The 18,321-nt window shown below is 53.4% G+C and overlaps 1 protein-coding gene across 5 annotated transcripts in view; it reads left to right on the top strand.

The window, feature by feature from the left end:
* Positions 1-18,321, top strand: part of CACNA1A (calcium voltage-gated channel subunit alpha1 A) — a 409,889-nt gene that overhangs the window by 369,889 nt on the left and 21,679 nt on the right. For 4 of the 5 annotated variants that reach the window (XM_054538644.2, XM_054538645.2, XM_054538646.2 and 1 more), the window contains 6 exons: positions 383-466; positions 11,033-11,149; positions 11,484-11,549; positions 11,722-11,837; positions 14,674-14,824; positions 16,277-16,404. In XM_054538644.2, the coding sequence (XP_054394619.2) occupies positions 383-466; positions 11,033-11,149; positions 11,484-11,549; positions 11,722-11,837; positions 14,674-14,824; positions 16,277-16,404 (662 nt within the window). Of the gene's footprint in view, positions 1-382; positions 467-11,032; positions 11,150-11,483; positions 11,550-11,721; positions 11,838-14,673; positions 14,825-16,276; positions 16,405-17,687; positions 17,785-18,321 lie in introns of all 5 variants that reach the window. The other variant, XM_054538643.2, reaches the window with a different exon arrangement.

Here is an 18,321-nt window from a genome sequence, read left to right as displayed (position 1 = left end):
GTGATAACCCTTCCCTCCAGGATCTTCATGAGGATCTCAGTGATGTCATTTATAAAGCCCCTGGGGTCTCGAGAGACCTCAAAAATGCTGGAGAGACAGGCCACAGCTCTGAAGAGTAGCCCCAACCCCATGGAGCTGAAGCAGGGTCTGGAGGCCCCCTCTGGGGCCAGCCCAATCGTGGGAAGGCCCCCAGGGGTTCCCAGGGAGGGAGACTCAGCGCAGATGATGTTGAACAGCCTTTACCGCAGCCCTTTGAACAACCACAACTGTCCCGGGCACTCCGCTGATTGGCAGCTGTGCCTCTAACATGCCCCCGGCCAGCCTAGGGGGCCAGGAACCAAGCCCTCTGTTGGCATCTCTGTCTTGTGGGTCCCCATTCTAGAATTATTTCCGCGATGCCTGGAACATCTTCGACTTTGTGACTGTTCTGGGCAGCATCACCGATATCCTCGTGACTGAGTTTGGGGTAAGTCTCCCGCCAGCTTCTCTCTGGGTGACTCTGGGCTGGACGAGGCAGGCGGCAGGGGGCGGGGGAGCGGTCCCAGAGGCAGTGTGTCCCGACAGCCATAGCTGCTTGAGCCAGCACTTGGCCATGACCAGAGAGGGAAAACTGGGGCCCCGGGGACCAGGGCAGCCCCTCAGGAGGGCATCGTGGGGAGATGGGGGTGACCAAAGCTTGGCTGTAGGGCCAGCACTGAGGGGTGGGCTTTCCTGCATCCTGGCCTAGGAATTAATAATGCAAATGAGTACATTGAAGGAACTGAGACACTCAAAAGCTCCTAAAGCTGAGCTGGCTCCCAAACACCACCCTATGTCAGGAGCCCAGAAAGAATGAGTTTCAAGTCAATTCTGTTTGAACCAACCCTCTCCTGGTTCGTGGGCAGGAGAGAGCCACAGCCCTCAGGCCAATGTGGGGACACCACTCCCAGGGCCATAGAGGGGTCCCCAGGGTGCTTCCCTCCTCTAGCCCCAGGCCTGGGAGACTCTCAACATGGGAGTCTCTGGACCTCTCTGTGGTGGCCCCGCAGGCCACATTGTCCTTCTCCTTTTCTGGAAGACTCAGGGCCCCAGAGTTCCTGTCCCAGTCCCTCTCCTTGGTCATCTGCCAATGAGCCCAGGCTTGGGGTCCCTTAGGAGATTTGGGGGAGGGTATAAGATCCTTGCAGGGGGAAGCAATGGTCAAAGGGCGTCAAAGCCAAGGGTCAAGGGTGATATCAATGTTGTCTTAATAACAATAAAAATAACAATAGCTCACAAGAATCGCAGCCTTGCTGTGTGCCAGGGAACTGTGCCAAGTGGTTTACGTGGATTGGCTCAGGGTAGAGGTCTCGGTCTCAGCTTGTAAGAGAATACCCTCGGAGGGTTCAACTGAAGGCACCCAAATGCAGAGATCACTGGTGGAGGGGAAGGGAAGGGTACCCACAAGGGTGGCAAGGTGCCCAGCGACCAGCCACCATGGGGAGCCGTTACCTGCCCAGGTGCTGAAGTGGGGAGGGAACCTGAGCAGGAGGCCAGGAGAAGCCACCAAGTGGGAACTGTCCTGTCAATGTGGAGAGACAGAGACCAGGGCCAAAGCAGGCAGAGAGCAACAGGGGAGAAACACTCCAACCTTTCTCCCCACTCATCCCTTATCTCCTGCCAGAGCCTCCCATTGCCCAAAGTAAACTGGAAGCAAGCTGAATATGATGCTCAGAGCAGGCAGAGAAGTCAGGAGAATAGATCCGGGTGTGGTCCGGCCTGAGGAAGAGGGTGTTGCCTCATTTCACAGATGGGAAAACTGACCTCAGCCAGGCACGGTGGCTCACGCCTGTAATCCCAGCACTTTGGGAGGCTGAAGCCGGCGGATCACCTGAGGCCAGGAGTTCAAGACCAGCCTGGCCAACATGGTGAAACCCCGTCTCTACTGACAATACAAAAAAATTAGCCAGGTGTGGTGGTGCATGCCTGTAATCCCAGCTACTCGGGAGGCTGAGGCAGGAGAGTTGCTTGAACCCGGAAGGCGGAGGTTGCAGTGAGCCACAATCACACCATTGCACTCCAGCCTGGGTGACAAGAGTGAAAACTCCATCTCAAAAAAAAAAAAAAGAAAGAAAGAAAGAAAACTGATCTTCAATGCCTGGGGAAGTGAGAGACGCTCCCAAGGTCACAAAGCCAGGCCTGGGTGACTCCTGAGAGTACACTGACAGCTCCTGGGGTGTCCCAGTCAGATCCCCCTACAGAAAAGGATCCGTTTGCCTGCTCTTCCATCCTAGAAGGCCAGGAGGGGCTGGGGAACTACACAAAAGAGGGGGCTATTCTTTGATGTGTCCCACAGCACCCGCACCCAAGTGATACACACTTATTTGCCTTCAGCTCCAGTGAGCCAGAATTTTCCCCTTCCCCTCACCCTATCCCTGAAACCTTCCTCTAGAGGGTTCTTGCCCACATGGGGGCTCTCTCCACTGGGGTGCCCTCACTTGGCCATTCTCCCCTGTCCTGAGTTTCCAGAGAGGGCTGGAGCTCCAGCTGGCAATCAAAATATCTTGCCATCCAGCTACACACAAGACAGCCTTGAACCAATGTCCCTTTGGGTCAAGAGGTTGGAGGGATGGTCCAGCTCCCCAGAAGGGCAGGTGGGGTGGAGGAAGTTAGTTGAAACCTTCAATCACCAGTAAGAGAGCTGTAGGGATAGGCTCCAACAGCCTGTTCTCCTGGCTGGCAGGAAGATGGGGCATGGGGTGTTCATGGGCTATTGCAGTAGCCAAACAGCCCCCAACCCTCCCTACCAGCTGTTTGACCTTGGACAACTTGTGCTATCTCTTCTCATGCAGAGTGGGGCTAACCATTGCAACCAACCTCAGACACTCGCAAGACTCACAGTGATGCATGCACTCAAAAGACATTCATTGAGCACCTACTGTGTGCCAGGCGTGATTATAGGTGCTGGAGACAGAGCGAGAAGGAGGAGTGCCAAACAAAACAGACCAAGAATACAGAATGTCTGCTCCCATTGAGCTGACATTCTAAGGAGAGAGACGGAAACTTTTTACAAGTAAAAGCATCAACAGGCCAGGCGTGGTGGCTCACGCCTGTTAATCTCAGCGCTTTGGGAGACCAAGGCAGGTGGATCACTTGAGGTCAGGAGTTCGAGACCAGCCTGGCCAACATGGTGAAACCCTGTCTCTACTAAAAATACAAAAATTAGCCGGGTATGGTGGCAGGTGCCTGTAATCCCAGCTACTCAGAAGGCTGAGGCAGGAGAATCACTTGATTCTCAGGAGGCGAGAGGTTGTAGTGAGCCAAGATTGTGCCACTGCACTCCAGCCTGGGCGACAGAGTGAAACTCTGTCTCAAAAAGAAAAGAAAAGAAGGAAGAAAAAGAAAGAAAGAAACGTGAAGTGCTTGGCACAGAACCTGCCAGGAAACCAGGAGTTTGAGAATGGTGGTTGTTACTATTACTGCTATTGTTATTATTATTGTGAATGGGTGTGTAGTTTTGTTAGCCAGCCCTGAGTTATAATCAATTTGAGGGAAAGATAGTGGGTGGGTGTTTGGGTCCTTCTGGGACAATTAACTCCCAACCTGGAGTAGGGAGAGGCATGTCCTGGCAGGCAAGGAGGTCTCAGTTGCCCCTTTCTGCCTCCCAGGTAAGCCCACTAGTTCTGAGGCCAGGACTTGGCCAGGCTGAGACAGGAAATGCCAGATGCTTGGGAGGGCAGGTCCCTGGGGTTTAGGGGGCAGAGGGCATGCGGCAGTACTAACCAGTGCTGCCTCAGCTGCTGCCCCCAAGTGGCCGGGGTGACGTGGGTTTGCCCTGTGTGCAATGGATAATGACTGTGTTTCTTGTCTTGTCTCTTTTCATGCCTGCTCTTAAAACTGTATATTGGCGCAACGCCGTCTGAAAAACTCATCCAATCAAAATGCACTATGAAATTCATTTGTTCATCCATGACATGGTCTGTGTGTTCATACACCAATGACTTATCTCCCAACCCACCGCCACCACCACCCCCACTCCCCGCCCGGGAACCGAAACCCATTGGTTTTTTGGCACTGGTTACAAATCAACCTAAAAAATGCTGAACACGCCTCCCCAACTGCCCCCGCCCGCCCGCTCCCCCTCATCTTCAACATCTGCATCTAGAATCCGGTTGGTCTTACTTCTTTCTGAAGTCTAAATGCCTTACATTAACTGTGAACGCATCTCCTCGCATCGGCATTGCATGCCACACCCTGCCTCTCCAATGTGGGATGCCTGACGCTCTCCTCAACCCTCCACTCCCCTCTGTCTGTCTGTCCTCCCGCCCCCAGCCCCTGTGCCTCCCACTTCCTGTAGACTCTGTCTCTCTCTTTTTATCGGGTTCTGAATGGGGGTTTTCTGTTTGGGGTGGTTTGCGTCTTTTGCAGAGAAAGGGATGGGTTTTCCCAGCACAGCACCTCTCTCTTGCCCCATCCCGCACACACATCCCCTACACTCAGAGACAATAGAGGCAAATCCACTCCCAGCCACCTCTCACCACTCCTGTCCCCCGTTCAGCTCCATGGACCCCAGGCCCCAGGAAAGCTGCCAACCGTCTCCTTGCCCCTCCAGCTCTCTCCATCCTGCTGTCCCCAATCCTCCATCTCAAGCCCACAAGATCTTTGGCCTTGACCAGCAGAGACTTGACTCTCCAAGTCTGATAAAGGAGACCTGAAGGCCAGGCAGTGTGCTGGCAGACTCTCAGGCAGAGGAACTCAGAAGTGCCAGACTTGGATCTGGTAGCTTCATGTGGGGCCGGCCCACTGAGGCCCTCTCCTGGAGCCTTGAACTGCACGTGTACACACAGTCACACAGTCACTGCGCACACACAGTCACCGCACACAGACACTGCACACACAGAAACTGCACAGTCACCGCACACAGACACTGCACACACAGTCACTATGCACACACACGGCACACACAGTCACTGCACACACAGTCACTGTGCACACAGTCACTGCGCACACAGTCACTGCGCACACAGTCACTATGCACACACACAGTCACTGTGCACACACAGTCACTGTGCACACAATCACTGCACACACTGTGCACACACAGTCACCTCAGACACTGCAAACACAGTCACTATACACACACTGTGCACACAGTCACTATGCACACACACTGTGCACACATAGTCACTATGCACACAGTCACCCCACACAGATGCTGCACACACAGTCACTATGCACACACACTGCACACAGTCACTATGCACACAGTCACTCCGCACACAGTCACTGTGCAGTCAGTATGCACACACACAGTCACTGCGCACACAGTCACTATGCACACAGTCACTATGCACACACAGTCACTGCACACACAGTCACTACACAGTCACTCTGCACACAGTCACTGTGCAGTCAGTATGCACACACACAGTCACCGCGCACAGTCACTATGCACACAGTCGCGCACACAGTCACAGCACACAGTCACTGCACACAGTCACTGTGCACACACAGTCACCGCACACAGACACTGCACACACAGTCACTATGCACACACACGGCACACACAGTCACTGCACACACAGTCACTGTGCACACAGTCACTGCGCACACAGTCACTGCGCACACAGTCACTATGCACACACACAGTCACTGTGCACACAATCACTGCACACACTGTGCACACACAGTCACCTCAGACACTGCAAACACAGTCACTATACACACACTGTGCACACAGTCACTATGCACACACACTGTGCACACATAGTCACTATGCACACAGTCACCCCACACAGATGCTGCACACACAGTCACTATGCACACACACTGCACACAGTCACTATGCACACAGTCACTCCGCACACAGTCACTGTGCAGTCAGTATGCACACACACAGTCACTGCGCACACAGTCACTATGCACACAGTCGCTGCGCACACAGTCACTGCACACAGACACTGCACACAGTCACCGCACACAGACACTGCACACACAGTCACTATGCACACACACTGCACACACCATCACTATGCACACACAGTCACTGTGCACACACACTGCACACACCATCACTATGCACACACAGTCACTATGCACACACACTGCACACACCATCACTATGCACACACAGTCACTACACACAGAGTCACTGCACACACAGTCACTATGCACACAGTCACTGCAGTCACTATGCACACACACCACACACAGTCACGATGCACACACACAGTCACTGTGCACGAAGTCTGCACACAGTTGCTATGCATCCACACACTGCACACACAGTCTATGCACCCACATACTGAACACAGTCGCTATGCACACACAGTCACTATGCACACACACAGTCACTGCACACACAGTCACCGTGCACACAGTCACTGCACACACAGTCTGTGCACACACACAGTCACTGCGCACGCACACAGTCACTGCGCACACAGTCACTGTGCACACAGCCTGTGCACACACGGTCACTATGCATCCATACACTGCATACACAGGCTATGCACCCACACACTGAACACACAGTCACTGCACGTACAGACACTGCACATAGTCATGACCTCTTCTTTTTCTCGCTCATTCTCTAATTCTCTCTCGCTCGCTCTTTTTTTTTTTTTTAAGACAGAGTCTCACTCTGTCACCCAGGCTGGTGTGCAGTGGCACAATCTCAGCTAACCGCAACCTCTGCCTCCCAGTTTCAAGCGATTATCGTGCCTCAGCCTGCTGAGTACCTGGGATTACAGGCATGTACCACCACACCAGGCCACTCTTTGTATTTTTAGTAGCGACAGGGTTTCACCATGTTGGCCAGGCTGGTCTCGAACTCCTGACCTCAAGTGATGCATCACCTCAGCCTCCCAAAGTGTTGGGATTACAGCTGTGAGCCACCACACCTGGCCTCTAATCCTCATTCACTGTCCCTGTCTCTGTCTCTCACATACAGTCATGCATGCATGCACACACACACACTGGCCCTCTCTGCTACATCTACCCACCCTGTATCCCCACTCCAGTACATACTACACACATCTCTCTCCCTCCCCCACTTCTCAGCCCCTTGCACACCCCTCGTTCTGTTAAATCTCAACTGCCTCTGCCCCTCCCCTACCCACCAATGAGGCCCTTAGAGGGACACCCCAATGGCATCTTTGCCCTGGGATCATCCCTTCCCTGCTGGCAATACACATGCATTCACCCACCAAACATTTAGTGAGCCCCTATTTGGTGCCACAGATGGAATTATGGGCAGAAGCAGACACCATTACTATCCCTCTTGCCACATACAGTCAGGTGGGGGAGGCAGGCATCAGTCAAATAACCCCTTGACTCCACTTAAAATTATACCTGCACTGCGAGCTGAAGGATGAGCGGCATTAACAAGGCAGAGAGAGATGCACAGAGCATTCCAGGCCCAGGACAGTACATGCAAAGGCCCTGTGGTGGGACGGAGCCTGTGTGGGGTCAGGATCTGCAAGCAAGGGAATGTGGCTGATGCAAAGACAGCAGAGAAAGGCTGGCCTGGAGACAGCCGAAGAAGGCAGAAGGGGACAGGACCCGGGGCTGGGGAGAGCGGGGCTATATTGTGGAATTTGGGCTTTCTCCTAAGCACCAGGAAAGGCCTGGGAGGATACGAAGCAGGGGAGGAATGACTGGTTGTGTGACTAGATAAGCTCACCCTGGTTGCACGGCAGGGAACAGCTTGACAGGAGGCTGGGCTGGAGGCGGGCACTAGGAATTGCAGCAAGAGATGACAGTGGAGGAGAGAGAACAGTGGGAGGGTTGTCCCTCTCAGACAGATCTCTGCAGGACCCAGGGAAAGATCAGGTCTGAACTGGGGAGATGAGGTGCCTAGGAGCAGTCGGGTCTGGCTTAAAACTGGGAGATAGGCTGGGCACGGTGACTCAAGCCTCTAATCCCAGCACTCTGGGAGGCCGAGGCAGGAAGATCACCTGAGGTCAGGAGTTCAAGACCAGCCTGACCAACATGGTGAAACCCCATCTCTACTAAAAAATACAAAAATTAGCCAGGCGTGATGGCAGGCACCTGTAATCCCAGATCCTTGGGAGGCCGAGACAGGAGAATCACTTAAACCTGGGAGGTGGAGGTTGCAGTGAGCCGAGGTCATGCCATTGCACTCCAGCCTGGGCAACAGAGTGAGACTCTCTTAAAAAAAAAAAAAAATACTGGGTGATAGAGGTGAGCAAGGGCAAGGAAAGGACCAGGTTGGGGGAATAGAATAGGTGTGGGCATAGCGAGTTTGAGGTGCCTTTAGGACATCCTGAAATAAGTCAGATAGACAGGTGTTGTGGGGGCTGGAGCTCGGAGCTGAGGTCTACAAGTAGTAGGACTTTTCTGGAGCCATTAGGTGGGTGGTCTCCGTATCCTTCTGAGCGCTTGAGGAACACTTGAGCACAGCACTGGAAAAGAAAAGACCACAAGGACGCTGTCCTCATGCCTTCCAGGGGCTGTGTCCCACCCCCATCACATTCTAGCCGGGAAGTTCAGGGGAGGTGTTGAGGAGAGGAAGCTGCACCTCCCAAGCCATGGATTGAAATGTGGAAGGCAGGAAGAGGGAACTTGTCAGAAGTTCTGGGGGGCAGTGGAAAGAATTGGTACTGATGCAGGAAGAGATGGAGGGTGGATGAGGGCAGACTAGTACCCTTCCCCCACTGCCCCGAACCCTTCCCGTCTCCACCCCTACCTCCCTCATGTGTCTCCTCCCCCACTTGGCTCCAAGAAGGGAAGCATGTTATCTGCACGCATCTCCCTGCCCAATCCCTGGCTTTTTTGCATGGTTGCAAGCTTCCCCTGCTCTCCTCCAAACCCCCCTCCTGAGGCTGCTTCCAGGGTCCGCCTGCCTTCGCATGCCTGGCCGAGTCCACATGTTATGATCCGCCCCATGAAAGGGATGGCTTGTACTCTGGGGTTGAACGGGAGGGGGCTGGGGATACCTGAGCCATCGGCCCCATCCCCAGGTGGAGCTGGGTGGCCAGGCAGGGATGGGGGTCAGGGCAGCAGGGCACAGAGTGACTCTGTTAGCCAAGCTGGGTGTAGGGCTTGTTCGAGGCACTGGAGACATTCTCACAGCAATTGAGCCCAGTGTGGTTAGGGTAGGATCCCCCAGCCCCCTTCCCCATCCTAGAGGCCTAAGGACGCACTGATGTGTCCCAGAGAGCATCCTAGACATTGCCATCAAACCCAGAGGCCTCAGAAATTCCTTGAACTCCAGTCCTCGCCTGTCAGCTCCCAGGCCAAAGCTAGCACAAGACACAGATCTGGCAGCCAGAAAGCCCTCTGGAAGCCACCAAGTAGGATGCCCATGTCACCCAAACTAGGACACTTTTGAAACGGGAAGGAGGCTGTGACTGTATGGTCACCCTGTGCCATTTGTGGGGTGAAGGTTAGATCAAGTAAAATCTTGCTACATGGCCTATAGCAAATCCTACAAATCCCATAGAACAAGTCTGATTAAGCCCCTTCCCTTAGTGTGGAGAGACCCTCTACTCCTGCCTTCACCCTGCTGGGTACTGGCCAGCGAAGGAGGGTTTCCATGTCTGCCTGAGGCTGAGGTCTCAAACTCAAATGCCTCTGGGGGCCAGGCAGACACCAGTCAACCAGGAAAGCAAGTGCCATTTCTAGAACCTGAGGACCCTGGAAAACTGGAGAGCATGTGGCCTGCTTCCAGGGAGCAATCGCAGCAGGCCTGTGGTTGCCAGAAAGCCAGATTGGTGGGCAAAATCTCTTGATTTTTAAACAATGGCAATAATTTTTAATTAAAAACAAGGACAAATGAAAAAACGCTGCTCAGGCCCAACAAAACAGTTTTATTAGCTAGATTTGGCCCACTCGTGACTTCGAGACTCCCACCCCCCCCACCAAGGTCCCTTGAAGCCCCACGATGGCCACTTAACACTGGCAGTCCATGTCCACCATCTCCAGCTGGTCTCCTCCCTGACTCTCCAACTCTCTGGCCCCCTGGTTCTTCTAGCTTGGGTGGGAGGAGGCAGAGGCAGTGACTAGACAGGGGGTTTTTGAGCACAGGCAGTGGCCACCCAGGGAGGTCCTGGGGGCAGGGATGGCCCCACCTCCCGGCCCCCAGCACCCGCCCCTTGGTGGGCCCGGGCTGATTTCTGAGCTCACCCACCCATGGGAGCTGAGTGCTTCCTGCTTCCTGCAGGCCTGGTCCCGTGCTACTCCACCCAGCCCCAGAAGCTGAGAAGCCATCCCTGAGAGGGGGGAAAAGGGCCCCAAATGCATCTTCTCCGACTCAGCGGGCAGCGAGGACTCACCCTGCAGCCGAACAGTCCCAGCTCCCTCCCGTCCTCCCCATTCCCGCTCGCCAAGGGGGTAAGAAAAGATGCTCTTCCGCTTCTCCCAATTGGCTCGAGCCGCTGCTCCTCTTGGCCGTGGGGTGAGGTCAGGGCGGGCAGGAGCGGGTGGGCAGCTCGGCAGGGCAGGGCAGGGCAGGGTGCCCGGTGAGTCCCGTGACAGATGCATTTCTGGCCCGGAGCGTAACATGCCCTCGGAACCCGCACATGTCCACCAGGCCTGAGCGTGCTGGCGACCTCCACCCCCACCCCTGCCCTGGTGTTTGTGCATCGTACACGTGTGATAGATTCCGCAACTTGACCGGCTTGTGTCCTTTCGTCTCAGTGCATTTGGTTGTTGGGAGAAACAAAAACCATCTCGATTTTTTTCCTGATTGGATGATTCGGATATATTTTCTTTTTCTTGTTCTTTTGTTATTTCTTCCCCATCCCCGTTCCTTTTTCCTCTTTTCTTTTTCTTTCCTTTTCCCCATTGTGGGTGGGGCTGGCAGGGAGGGCTTATGCTTTTGAGTTGATGCCTTTTCCTCCCTCCCACCCTCTCTCTCCCAACATTATTCCTTTTTCGAGTTTTTCCTCCGCATCATTGCATTAATAGTGCTTTCTCTCTCCCTCCTTATTTGGGGTCTGGCTTGCTTTTTTCCTGTTGGTTGGCTTCATGTAGGGGCCTCTGTGAGTGGTGACAGCTCTGAGCCCTTTGGGGTGGGTGAATGGTTACCCCTCTTCCTCCATCTCCCCAGAATAACTTCATCAACCTGAGCTTTCTCCGCCTCTTCCGAGCTGCCCGGCTCATCAAACTTCTCCGTCAGGGTTACACCATCCGCATTCTTCTCTGGACCTTTGTGCAGTCCTTCAAGGTGAGTCCTCGTCCCTGCTGCCGGCCCAGGGCTGAGAAGACAGGTGACCCCCATGCTCTGGCTGAATGTAGAAGTCAGATTGGAAGTGCCTCTGTGATGTAGCCGTGCAGAGAATCTGTTATCTCCAGGGCTCTTGTCAAACTTCCTGCCCCTGGTGTGTCTTCAGAGCTGTAAGGGCCTCATCCTAGAGCCCCCAGAGATGCCCACCAGCCCTGGCAGGACTCTGGCGTGGCATGTGGCCACCCAACCCAGTGGGGCAGAGCACTGGGACAAGGGAGGAAGACAGTGCGGCTGAGGGACCCTCAGCACTCTTCATTGCCTTTTTTCCCACCAGGCCCTGCCTTATGTCTGTCTGCTGATCGCCATGCTCTTCTTCATCTATGCCATCATTGGGATGCAGGTGAGTGCCATGCCCCTAAGGTTCCCAGAGCCTCCCAAGGAGGGCAGCCACCCTTAGAAAGGGGTGGGTCAGAGGAGCCTGGTCCACAGAAGCAGCCATGGAGGCTGAGCTGGGTTTCCCAGAAGGCACTGGAGGAATGGCAGCCCCTGGTCGTCACCCTCCAATTCCGCAGGTGTTTGGTAACATTGGCATCGACGTGGAGGACGAGGACAGTGATGAAGATGAGTTCCAAATCACTGAGCACAATAACTTCCGGACCTTCTTCCAGGCCCTCATGCTTCTCTTCCGGTGAGAATGGGGCCTGCTCTGATAATTCAGTTTCCGTGGGGTGGGGTGCCTGCCTTCATCCTTCTGTTCCCATAGAGGATGTACCCTCCTCTTCCAATGGAAGACGTGCCCTCCTCCTTCTCTTCTGGCAGGGGCGCGCCCTCACCCTTCTTTTCCAGTAGGGGGCGTGCCCTTCTCCTTCTCTTCCTTAGGTGACGTGCCCTCCTTCTCTTCCGATAGGGGGCGTGCCCTCCTCCTTTTCTGGTGTGGGTGTGGCCGGATGTGCTCTTATCCGTCTTTTCCCGTGAAGCTGGAAATGGGTGTCTGGGGGCCCAGGAATCCTAGCAGGGCAGAAGCAGAGGGCCCTGGGACATAGTCATGAAGGTCATTTTCCAGGCATTATCTCTGAATCTTCCTGACCACCCTGTGAGGAAGGGATTCTTGGCAGCCCTCTCCTACAAATGAGAAAACAGGCTTACAGACTGTGAGGCTTGATTCTTTGGTTCGTCGTCTTGGCTGCACACAAAAGTCCCTTCACTCGTTCAGTGTAGGGTTTTTTTGTTATTTTTTTTTAAACGGAGTCTCGCTCTGTTGCCCAGGCTGGAGTGCAGTGGCGCAATCTCAGCTCACTGCAAGCTCTGCCAGTGGAGGTTTATTGAGCACCTACAGCATGCCATGCACTGCTGAAAAACGAGGATGCAACAGGAAATAGAGAAAAGAGACATTTTAAGCACTTTGGAAGCTAACTTCCCCATGGGGAAGACGAATAATCAGGAAACAAATTATAGAGGATGCTGGAAAAATATAAAATTCAAACATAAAGGGGAATCAGGCTGGCTGCAGTGACTCATGCCTGTAATCCTAGCATTTTGGGAGGCAGAGGTGGCAGGATCACTTTAGCCCAGGAGTTTGAGACCAGCCTGGGCAGCATAGTGAGACCCCGTCTCTACAAAAAAATTGTTTTTAATTAACTGGGCATAGTGCCACACACCTGTAGTCCCAGCTACTTGGGAGGCTGAGGCGGGAGGATTGCTCGAGCCCAGGAGTTCCAGGCTACAGTAAGCTATGATTGTGCCACTGCACTCCAGTCTGGGCGACAGAGCGAGACTCTGTCTCTAAAAAGAAAATATATATTTTTAATTTTTAAAAAAAGTTATAGAGGTAGATAGTGGTGATAGTTGCATAATAATGTGAGTTTACTTAATGCTACTGAATTGTACACTTCAAAATGATTAAGTTGATAAACTTCATGCTGTGTGTATTTTGCCACAGTAAAAAATAATAAATGATAATAATGTTTTTAATCTAACAACAAAAAAAGAATAGAGGGCCAGCAGGTTATGCCTCTCTGAAAGTGTGACATTTGAGAGAAATTGGCAAGGGAGGGAGTCAGTGTGTATATGGGGAAGGGCTGGCCAAGCCGTGGGGACTGCCTGTGTAAAGGCCCTGAGGCAGGAGTATGGCTGGCATGTTTGAAGACTGTGAGGAGACCAGCATACCTAGAACAGAGTTATCTAGGGAGAATATAGTATGAGATGACTGTCACCTGCATGGAGGGGAGCTCTTTTTTTTTTTTGCTCTGAGACAGAGTTTCAGTCTTGTTACCCAGGCTGGAGTGCAGTGGTGCAATCTCGGCTCAGCACAACCTCTGCCTCCCGGGTTCAAGCGATTCTCCTGCCTCAGCCTCCTGAGTAGCTGAAATTATAGGTGCCCATCACCATGCCCAGCTAATTTCTGTATTTTTAGTAGAGACGGGGTTTCGCCATGTTGGTCAGGCCGTTCTCGAACTCCTGACCTCAGGTGATCCACCCGCCTCAGCCTCCCAAAGTGCTGGGATTACAGGCATGAGCCACTGCACCAGGCCTGAAGGGAGCTTTTTTTTTTTTTTTTTTTTTTTTGAGACAGAATCTCCCTCTTTGTCACCCAGGCTGGGGTGCAGTGGTGCGATCTCAGCTCACTGCAACCTCCGCCTCCTGGGTTCAAGCGATTCTCCTGCCTCAGCCTCCCAAGTAGCTGAGACTACAGGCGAGCACCACCACGCCAAGCAAATTTTTTGTATTTTTAGTAGAGATAGGGTTTCACCATGTTAGCCAGGATGGTCTCAATCTCCTGACCTCGTGATCTGCCTGCCTCGGCCTCCCAAAGTGCTGGGATTACAGGTGTGAGCCACCATGCCCAGCCAAGAGGAGACCTTTTAAAGCATACCAGTGACCAGCCTGAGCAATGCAGTGAAACCCCATCTCTACAAAAAATAGTTTAAAAATTAGCCAGGAGTGGTGGCGTGTGCCTGTAGTCCCAGCTACTCAGGAGGCCGATGGGGGAGGATCACCTGAGCCTGGGAAGTTGAGGCTTCAGTGAGCAGTGATTGTGCCACTGCACTCCAGCCTGGCTAACAGAGCAAGACCCTGTCAAAAAAAAAAGAGAGAGAGAGAAAAAAAAGAAAGGAAAAAGAGAGAGAGGAAAAAAAAGAAAGGAAAAGAAAAGAGAGAGAGAAGGAAAAGAAAGAGAGAGAGAGAAAAAGAAAAGAAAGGAAAAGAAAAGAAAGAGAGAGAGAAGGAAAAGAAAAGAAAAAAACATATCAGTGTCCTCAAATCCCACGCTAGACCAACTGAATCCAAGTCTGCTGGGGTGGGACACGGGCGTTGGTATTTTTTCAAAGCTCTCTGTGGACTTCAGTGCGCAGCGAAGAATGTGAATTCCCTTCTCTCAGCTCCCAGTAAAAGGAGGTGGTCCACCTGGGGCTTGCCTGGCCAGCTCCAGAGTCCAAGTGCTTAACGTGTGTGCTCCACCTCCTGGGGAGGCATTGGTACCCAGTCAGGGCTGGGTGTCCGAGTCTCTGATTTCTCCCTGTCCTCAGGAGTGCCACCGGGGAAGCTTGGCACAACATCATGCTTTCCTGCCTCAGCGGGAAACCGTGTGATAAGAACTCTGGCATCCTGACTCGAGAGTGTGGCAATGAATTTGCTTATTTTTACTTCGTTTCCTTCATCTTCCTCTGCTCATTTCTGGTGAGTCTGTGGACACCGTGAGGGCCGTCTAGGCTCCCTAAGCCTGGCTTCCTTTCAGGGGAGTGGGTTTCTCTGGAATGTGGCTGTGTCGAAGGCTTGTTCCCTCCAAGGCTTCTCTGAACCAGCCTGGGATCAGGTGACCCTGAGCGTCTCAAACTCAGCACTGTTGACATTTGGGGGTGGCTGATTCTTTGGGGTGGGGCCGTGATGTGCACTGCAGTGTATGGCAGCATCCCTGTCCTCCCCCCACCAGATGCTAGCAGCACACGCCACCTGTTCCTCCTGTTGTGACAACCAAAAATGTCTCTGGACATTGCCAGATGCCCCCAGGGGGTGGGGGTGGGGTTGGGAGTGGGGGACAGAATTCCCCCATTTGAGACTCAATGAAATATTTCAGCTGGGCGTAGTGGCTGATGCCTGTAATCCCAACACTTTGGAAGGCTGAGGTGGGAGGGTCACTTGAGCCCAAGAATACAAGACCAGCCTGGGCAGCATGGCGCGAAACCCATCTCTTTAAAAAAAAAAAAATTGAATTAGCTGCACACGTGGTGCTGTGCACCTGCAGTCCCAGCTACTCAGGAGGCTGAGGTGGGAGGATCACTTGAGCCCTGGAGGTCAAGGCTGCAGTGAGCCATGATCACACCACTGCACTCCAGCCGGGGCGACAGAATGAGATCCTGTCTCAAAAAAAAAAATTGCGGGGGAAGAAATATCTCACTTTGGCCTTGTTGGGGGCAGATGTGGGAGGATTTGGGGTCACGGTGGTTCTCCTGGTGTTGGTCCCTGTTTCAGAAGCCCTCTCCTCCCTCTCACTGACTCTGTTTCTTTCCATCATTCTTGGTCTTTGTCTATCTCTTTTTTTTTTCTTTGAAATGGAGTCTCACTCTGTTGCCCAGGCTAAAGTGCAGTGGCGAGACCTCAGCTCACTGCAGCCTCCACCTCTCAGGTTCAACCGATTCTTCAGCTTCAACCTCCCGAGTAGCTGGGATTACAGGTGCACATGCCACCACACCCAGCTAATTTTTGTATTTTTAGTAGAGACAGGGTTTCACCATGTTGGCCAGGCTGGTCTCAAACTCCTGACCTCAAGTGATCCGCCCACCTTGGCCTCCCAAAGTGCTGGGATTACAGGCATGATCCACCGCGCCCGGCCAGTCTTTGTCTCTTTGTATCTCTCTCTCTCCATCTCTCTCTGTCTGTCTCTTCCTCTTCCCCATCTCTCCACTTAATCTCTCTCACTGGACCTCCTTGTGTGAGTGAGCATCACCTCTCCGTTCCCCAATCTCTTTCTGTCTCCGTCTCGTTTCCTTTCCCCATCTTCTCTCTATCCCTCTCTCCATCTGGGCCTCTGTGTACATGTCTTTGGGTCTGTCCGTCTGTATCCTTCTCACTCACTCGTTCATTCCCTCGGTCTCTGCCCCCACTCTCTCTTGGTCCCCGGGGTCCCCACAGATGCTGAATCTCTTTGTCGCCGTCATCATGGACAACTTTGAGTACCTCACCCGAGACTCCTCCATCCTGGGCCCCCACCACCTGGATGAGTACGTGCGTGTCTGGGCCGAGTATGACCCCGCAGCTTGGTAAGAAGTCACCCTGAATCCTCCAGCCACAATACTCACCTGTCCCTGGAACTGGAACACGGGCTAGGTCAGGCCCCAGACTCTGGAGCACTGAGCTCCTGGGGTCCTAGCGGGGGTCTCACAGGTTCAGTCAGGAGAGAAGATGTAAGAATCATCACCCTTGCACACCTCAGATTAAACACGTAGGGTACCAACCCTGCCCAACCCTGGACTTCCTGGGAAATGAGGGAGGGCGTCAACCACGAGATGTCCCGAAGAGCCCTCTCCTCCTACAAGTCTCTCCTGTCTCTCACTGTGAAGTCTCCAGATGGTGAGGATGCATTAGCCAGGCTCCAGGGAGAAAACCAACAGCATCTCAGCCTCAGTTCTCTTGAGAGTGTGGGGAGGAGGGCTGGCCTACCCTTGGCAGACAGGATTGGCAGCAACATCAGAGTAGCAGAACTCAGCTCCCACTGGGACCCATGAATCTTGGAGTGACAGGACATACAGGCCAGGGGAGGACGCAGAGCCTCAGGGTCCCTTGCATCTTTGTGGCCACAAAGGGAGTGGGCGTTCCCATCTGGGTAGACACCAGAGGGGTCCCTCTCCACTGACGGGCAATGGTTTCAGAGGGTGGGTTCCACCTTGTGCACGTGTATTGAGTGCCCACCCAACACCAAGCCTTGAAGGACACTCAGAGGCTTTATCCAAATACCTGGAGCCCACCAGCCACTAACTGAGGATTTAGTTCCGGCTGGTCTTGAGGCCTGAAGAAGCATTACTGGGGGGCCCTCAGCAGCCTAAGTCCCATCTTCCTCTGGCCTCAGCACCAGAGAGGAGGCCTCCACGAGGAAGGTGGGTAGGAGGTGGTCTTGGCTATTCCCATAGCCTCAAACAAGTCCTCCATGAGACCGAGAGGCTGGGGAGAGCCGTGGGTCTGGGGCTGGGCTTTGGCTGTTTCCTAACTCTTCCTCTTTTGATTTTAGGTCACAGCAGTTGGATGCTGTCCCCAAGGCCTCTATTCCACAAGCCCCCCCACCCCTGTAGCCCATGTAGACTGTGGAGGAGGCAGATGCAGAGAGAGCCCCAGGGGAGGTGCCCTGCAGTCCAGAACTCGACTGAAATCCTACACCCCTGGGTCTCCCCAGTGTCTGGGAATGTACTGGGGACCTTCACTTGTCCCCAGTCTCTCCCACTCCTTCAAGCCAGGGAGACCCCTGCCTCGGGCATCATGACCTCGCCGTGTGCCCAGGGAGCCCGTGTGAACCCACTGCCTGCACTAACCCCCTTTCTTCTCCTTTCAGCGGTCGGATTCATTATAAGGATATGTACAGTTTATTACGAGTAATATCTCCCCCTCTCGGCTTAGGCAAGAAATGTCCTCATAGGGTTGCTTGCAAGGTTTGACTTCCACTAAAACCTGCTAGCATCCATGGAATGAGTGTGGCTTGGGGTTCTTCAATATATATATTTCATATATATATATATATATCTTTCTCTAAAAAAACAGAGCCATCTCTCTTTCTTGCATTAAACTAGAAAACTCTCTTAGCCAACAGAATGCAGTCATGTAGACTCGATAAAGCATGGAACATATTTCCTCCTTCCCTTCAGCCTTCAGCCATCTTTGCTTGCTCTTAGCTGAAGCTGCCCATCCTGGGGTCTCCACGGCACCCCAAATCAGACACATCCCCTGGGGGATTGTAACTTTGCATTTCTCCCCCAACCATCACTTCCACTCTCTCCCCCTCCACCCCTCACCTCCCAAAGCCCCTAGCCCTCCTCCCCTCCCTGGCACTGGCCCCTGCTCCCCACCTAGGCCCCCTCAGAGACCAGCCTCAGCCAAACCAGAGAACGTGACCCAACTGTAGAAATGACAGTGACGGCCGGGCACAGTGGCTCATGCCTGTAATCCCAGCACTTTGGGAGGCCAAAGCA

This window comes from Pongo abelii, chromosome 20, assembly GCF_028885655.2.
Source record: "Pongo abelii isolate AG06213 chromosome 20, NHGRI_mPonAbe1-v2.0_pri, whole genome shotgun sequence".
In the NCBI taxonomy this organism is placed as follows: Eukaryota; Metazoa; Chordata; class Mammalia; order Primates; family Hominidae; genus Pongo; species Pongo abelii.
This window is presented reverse-complemented; position numbering and strand designations above follow the sequence as displayed.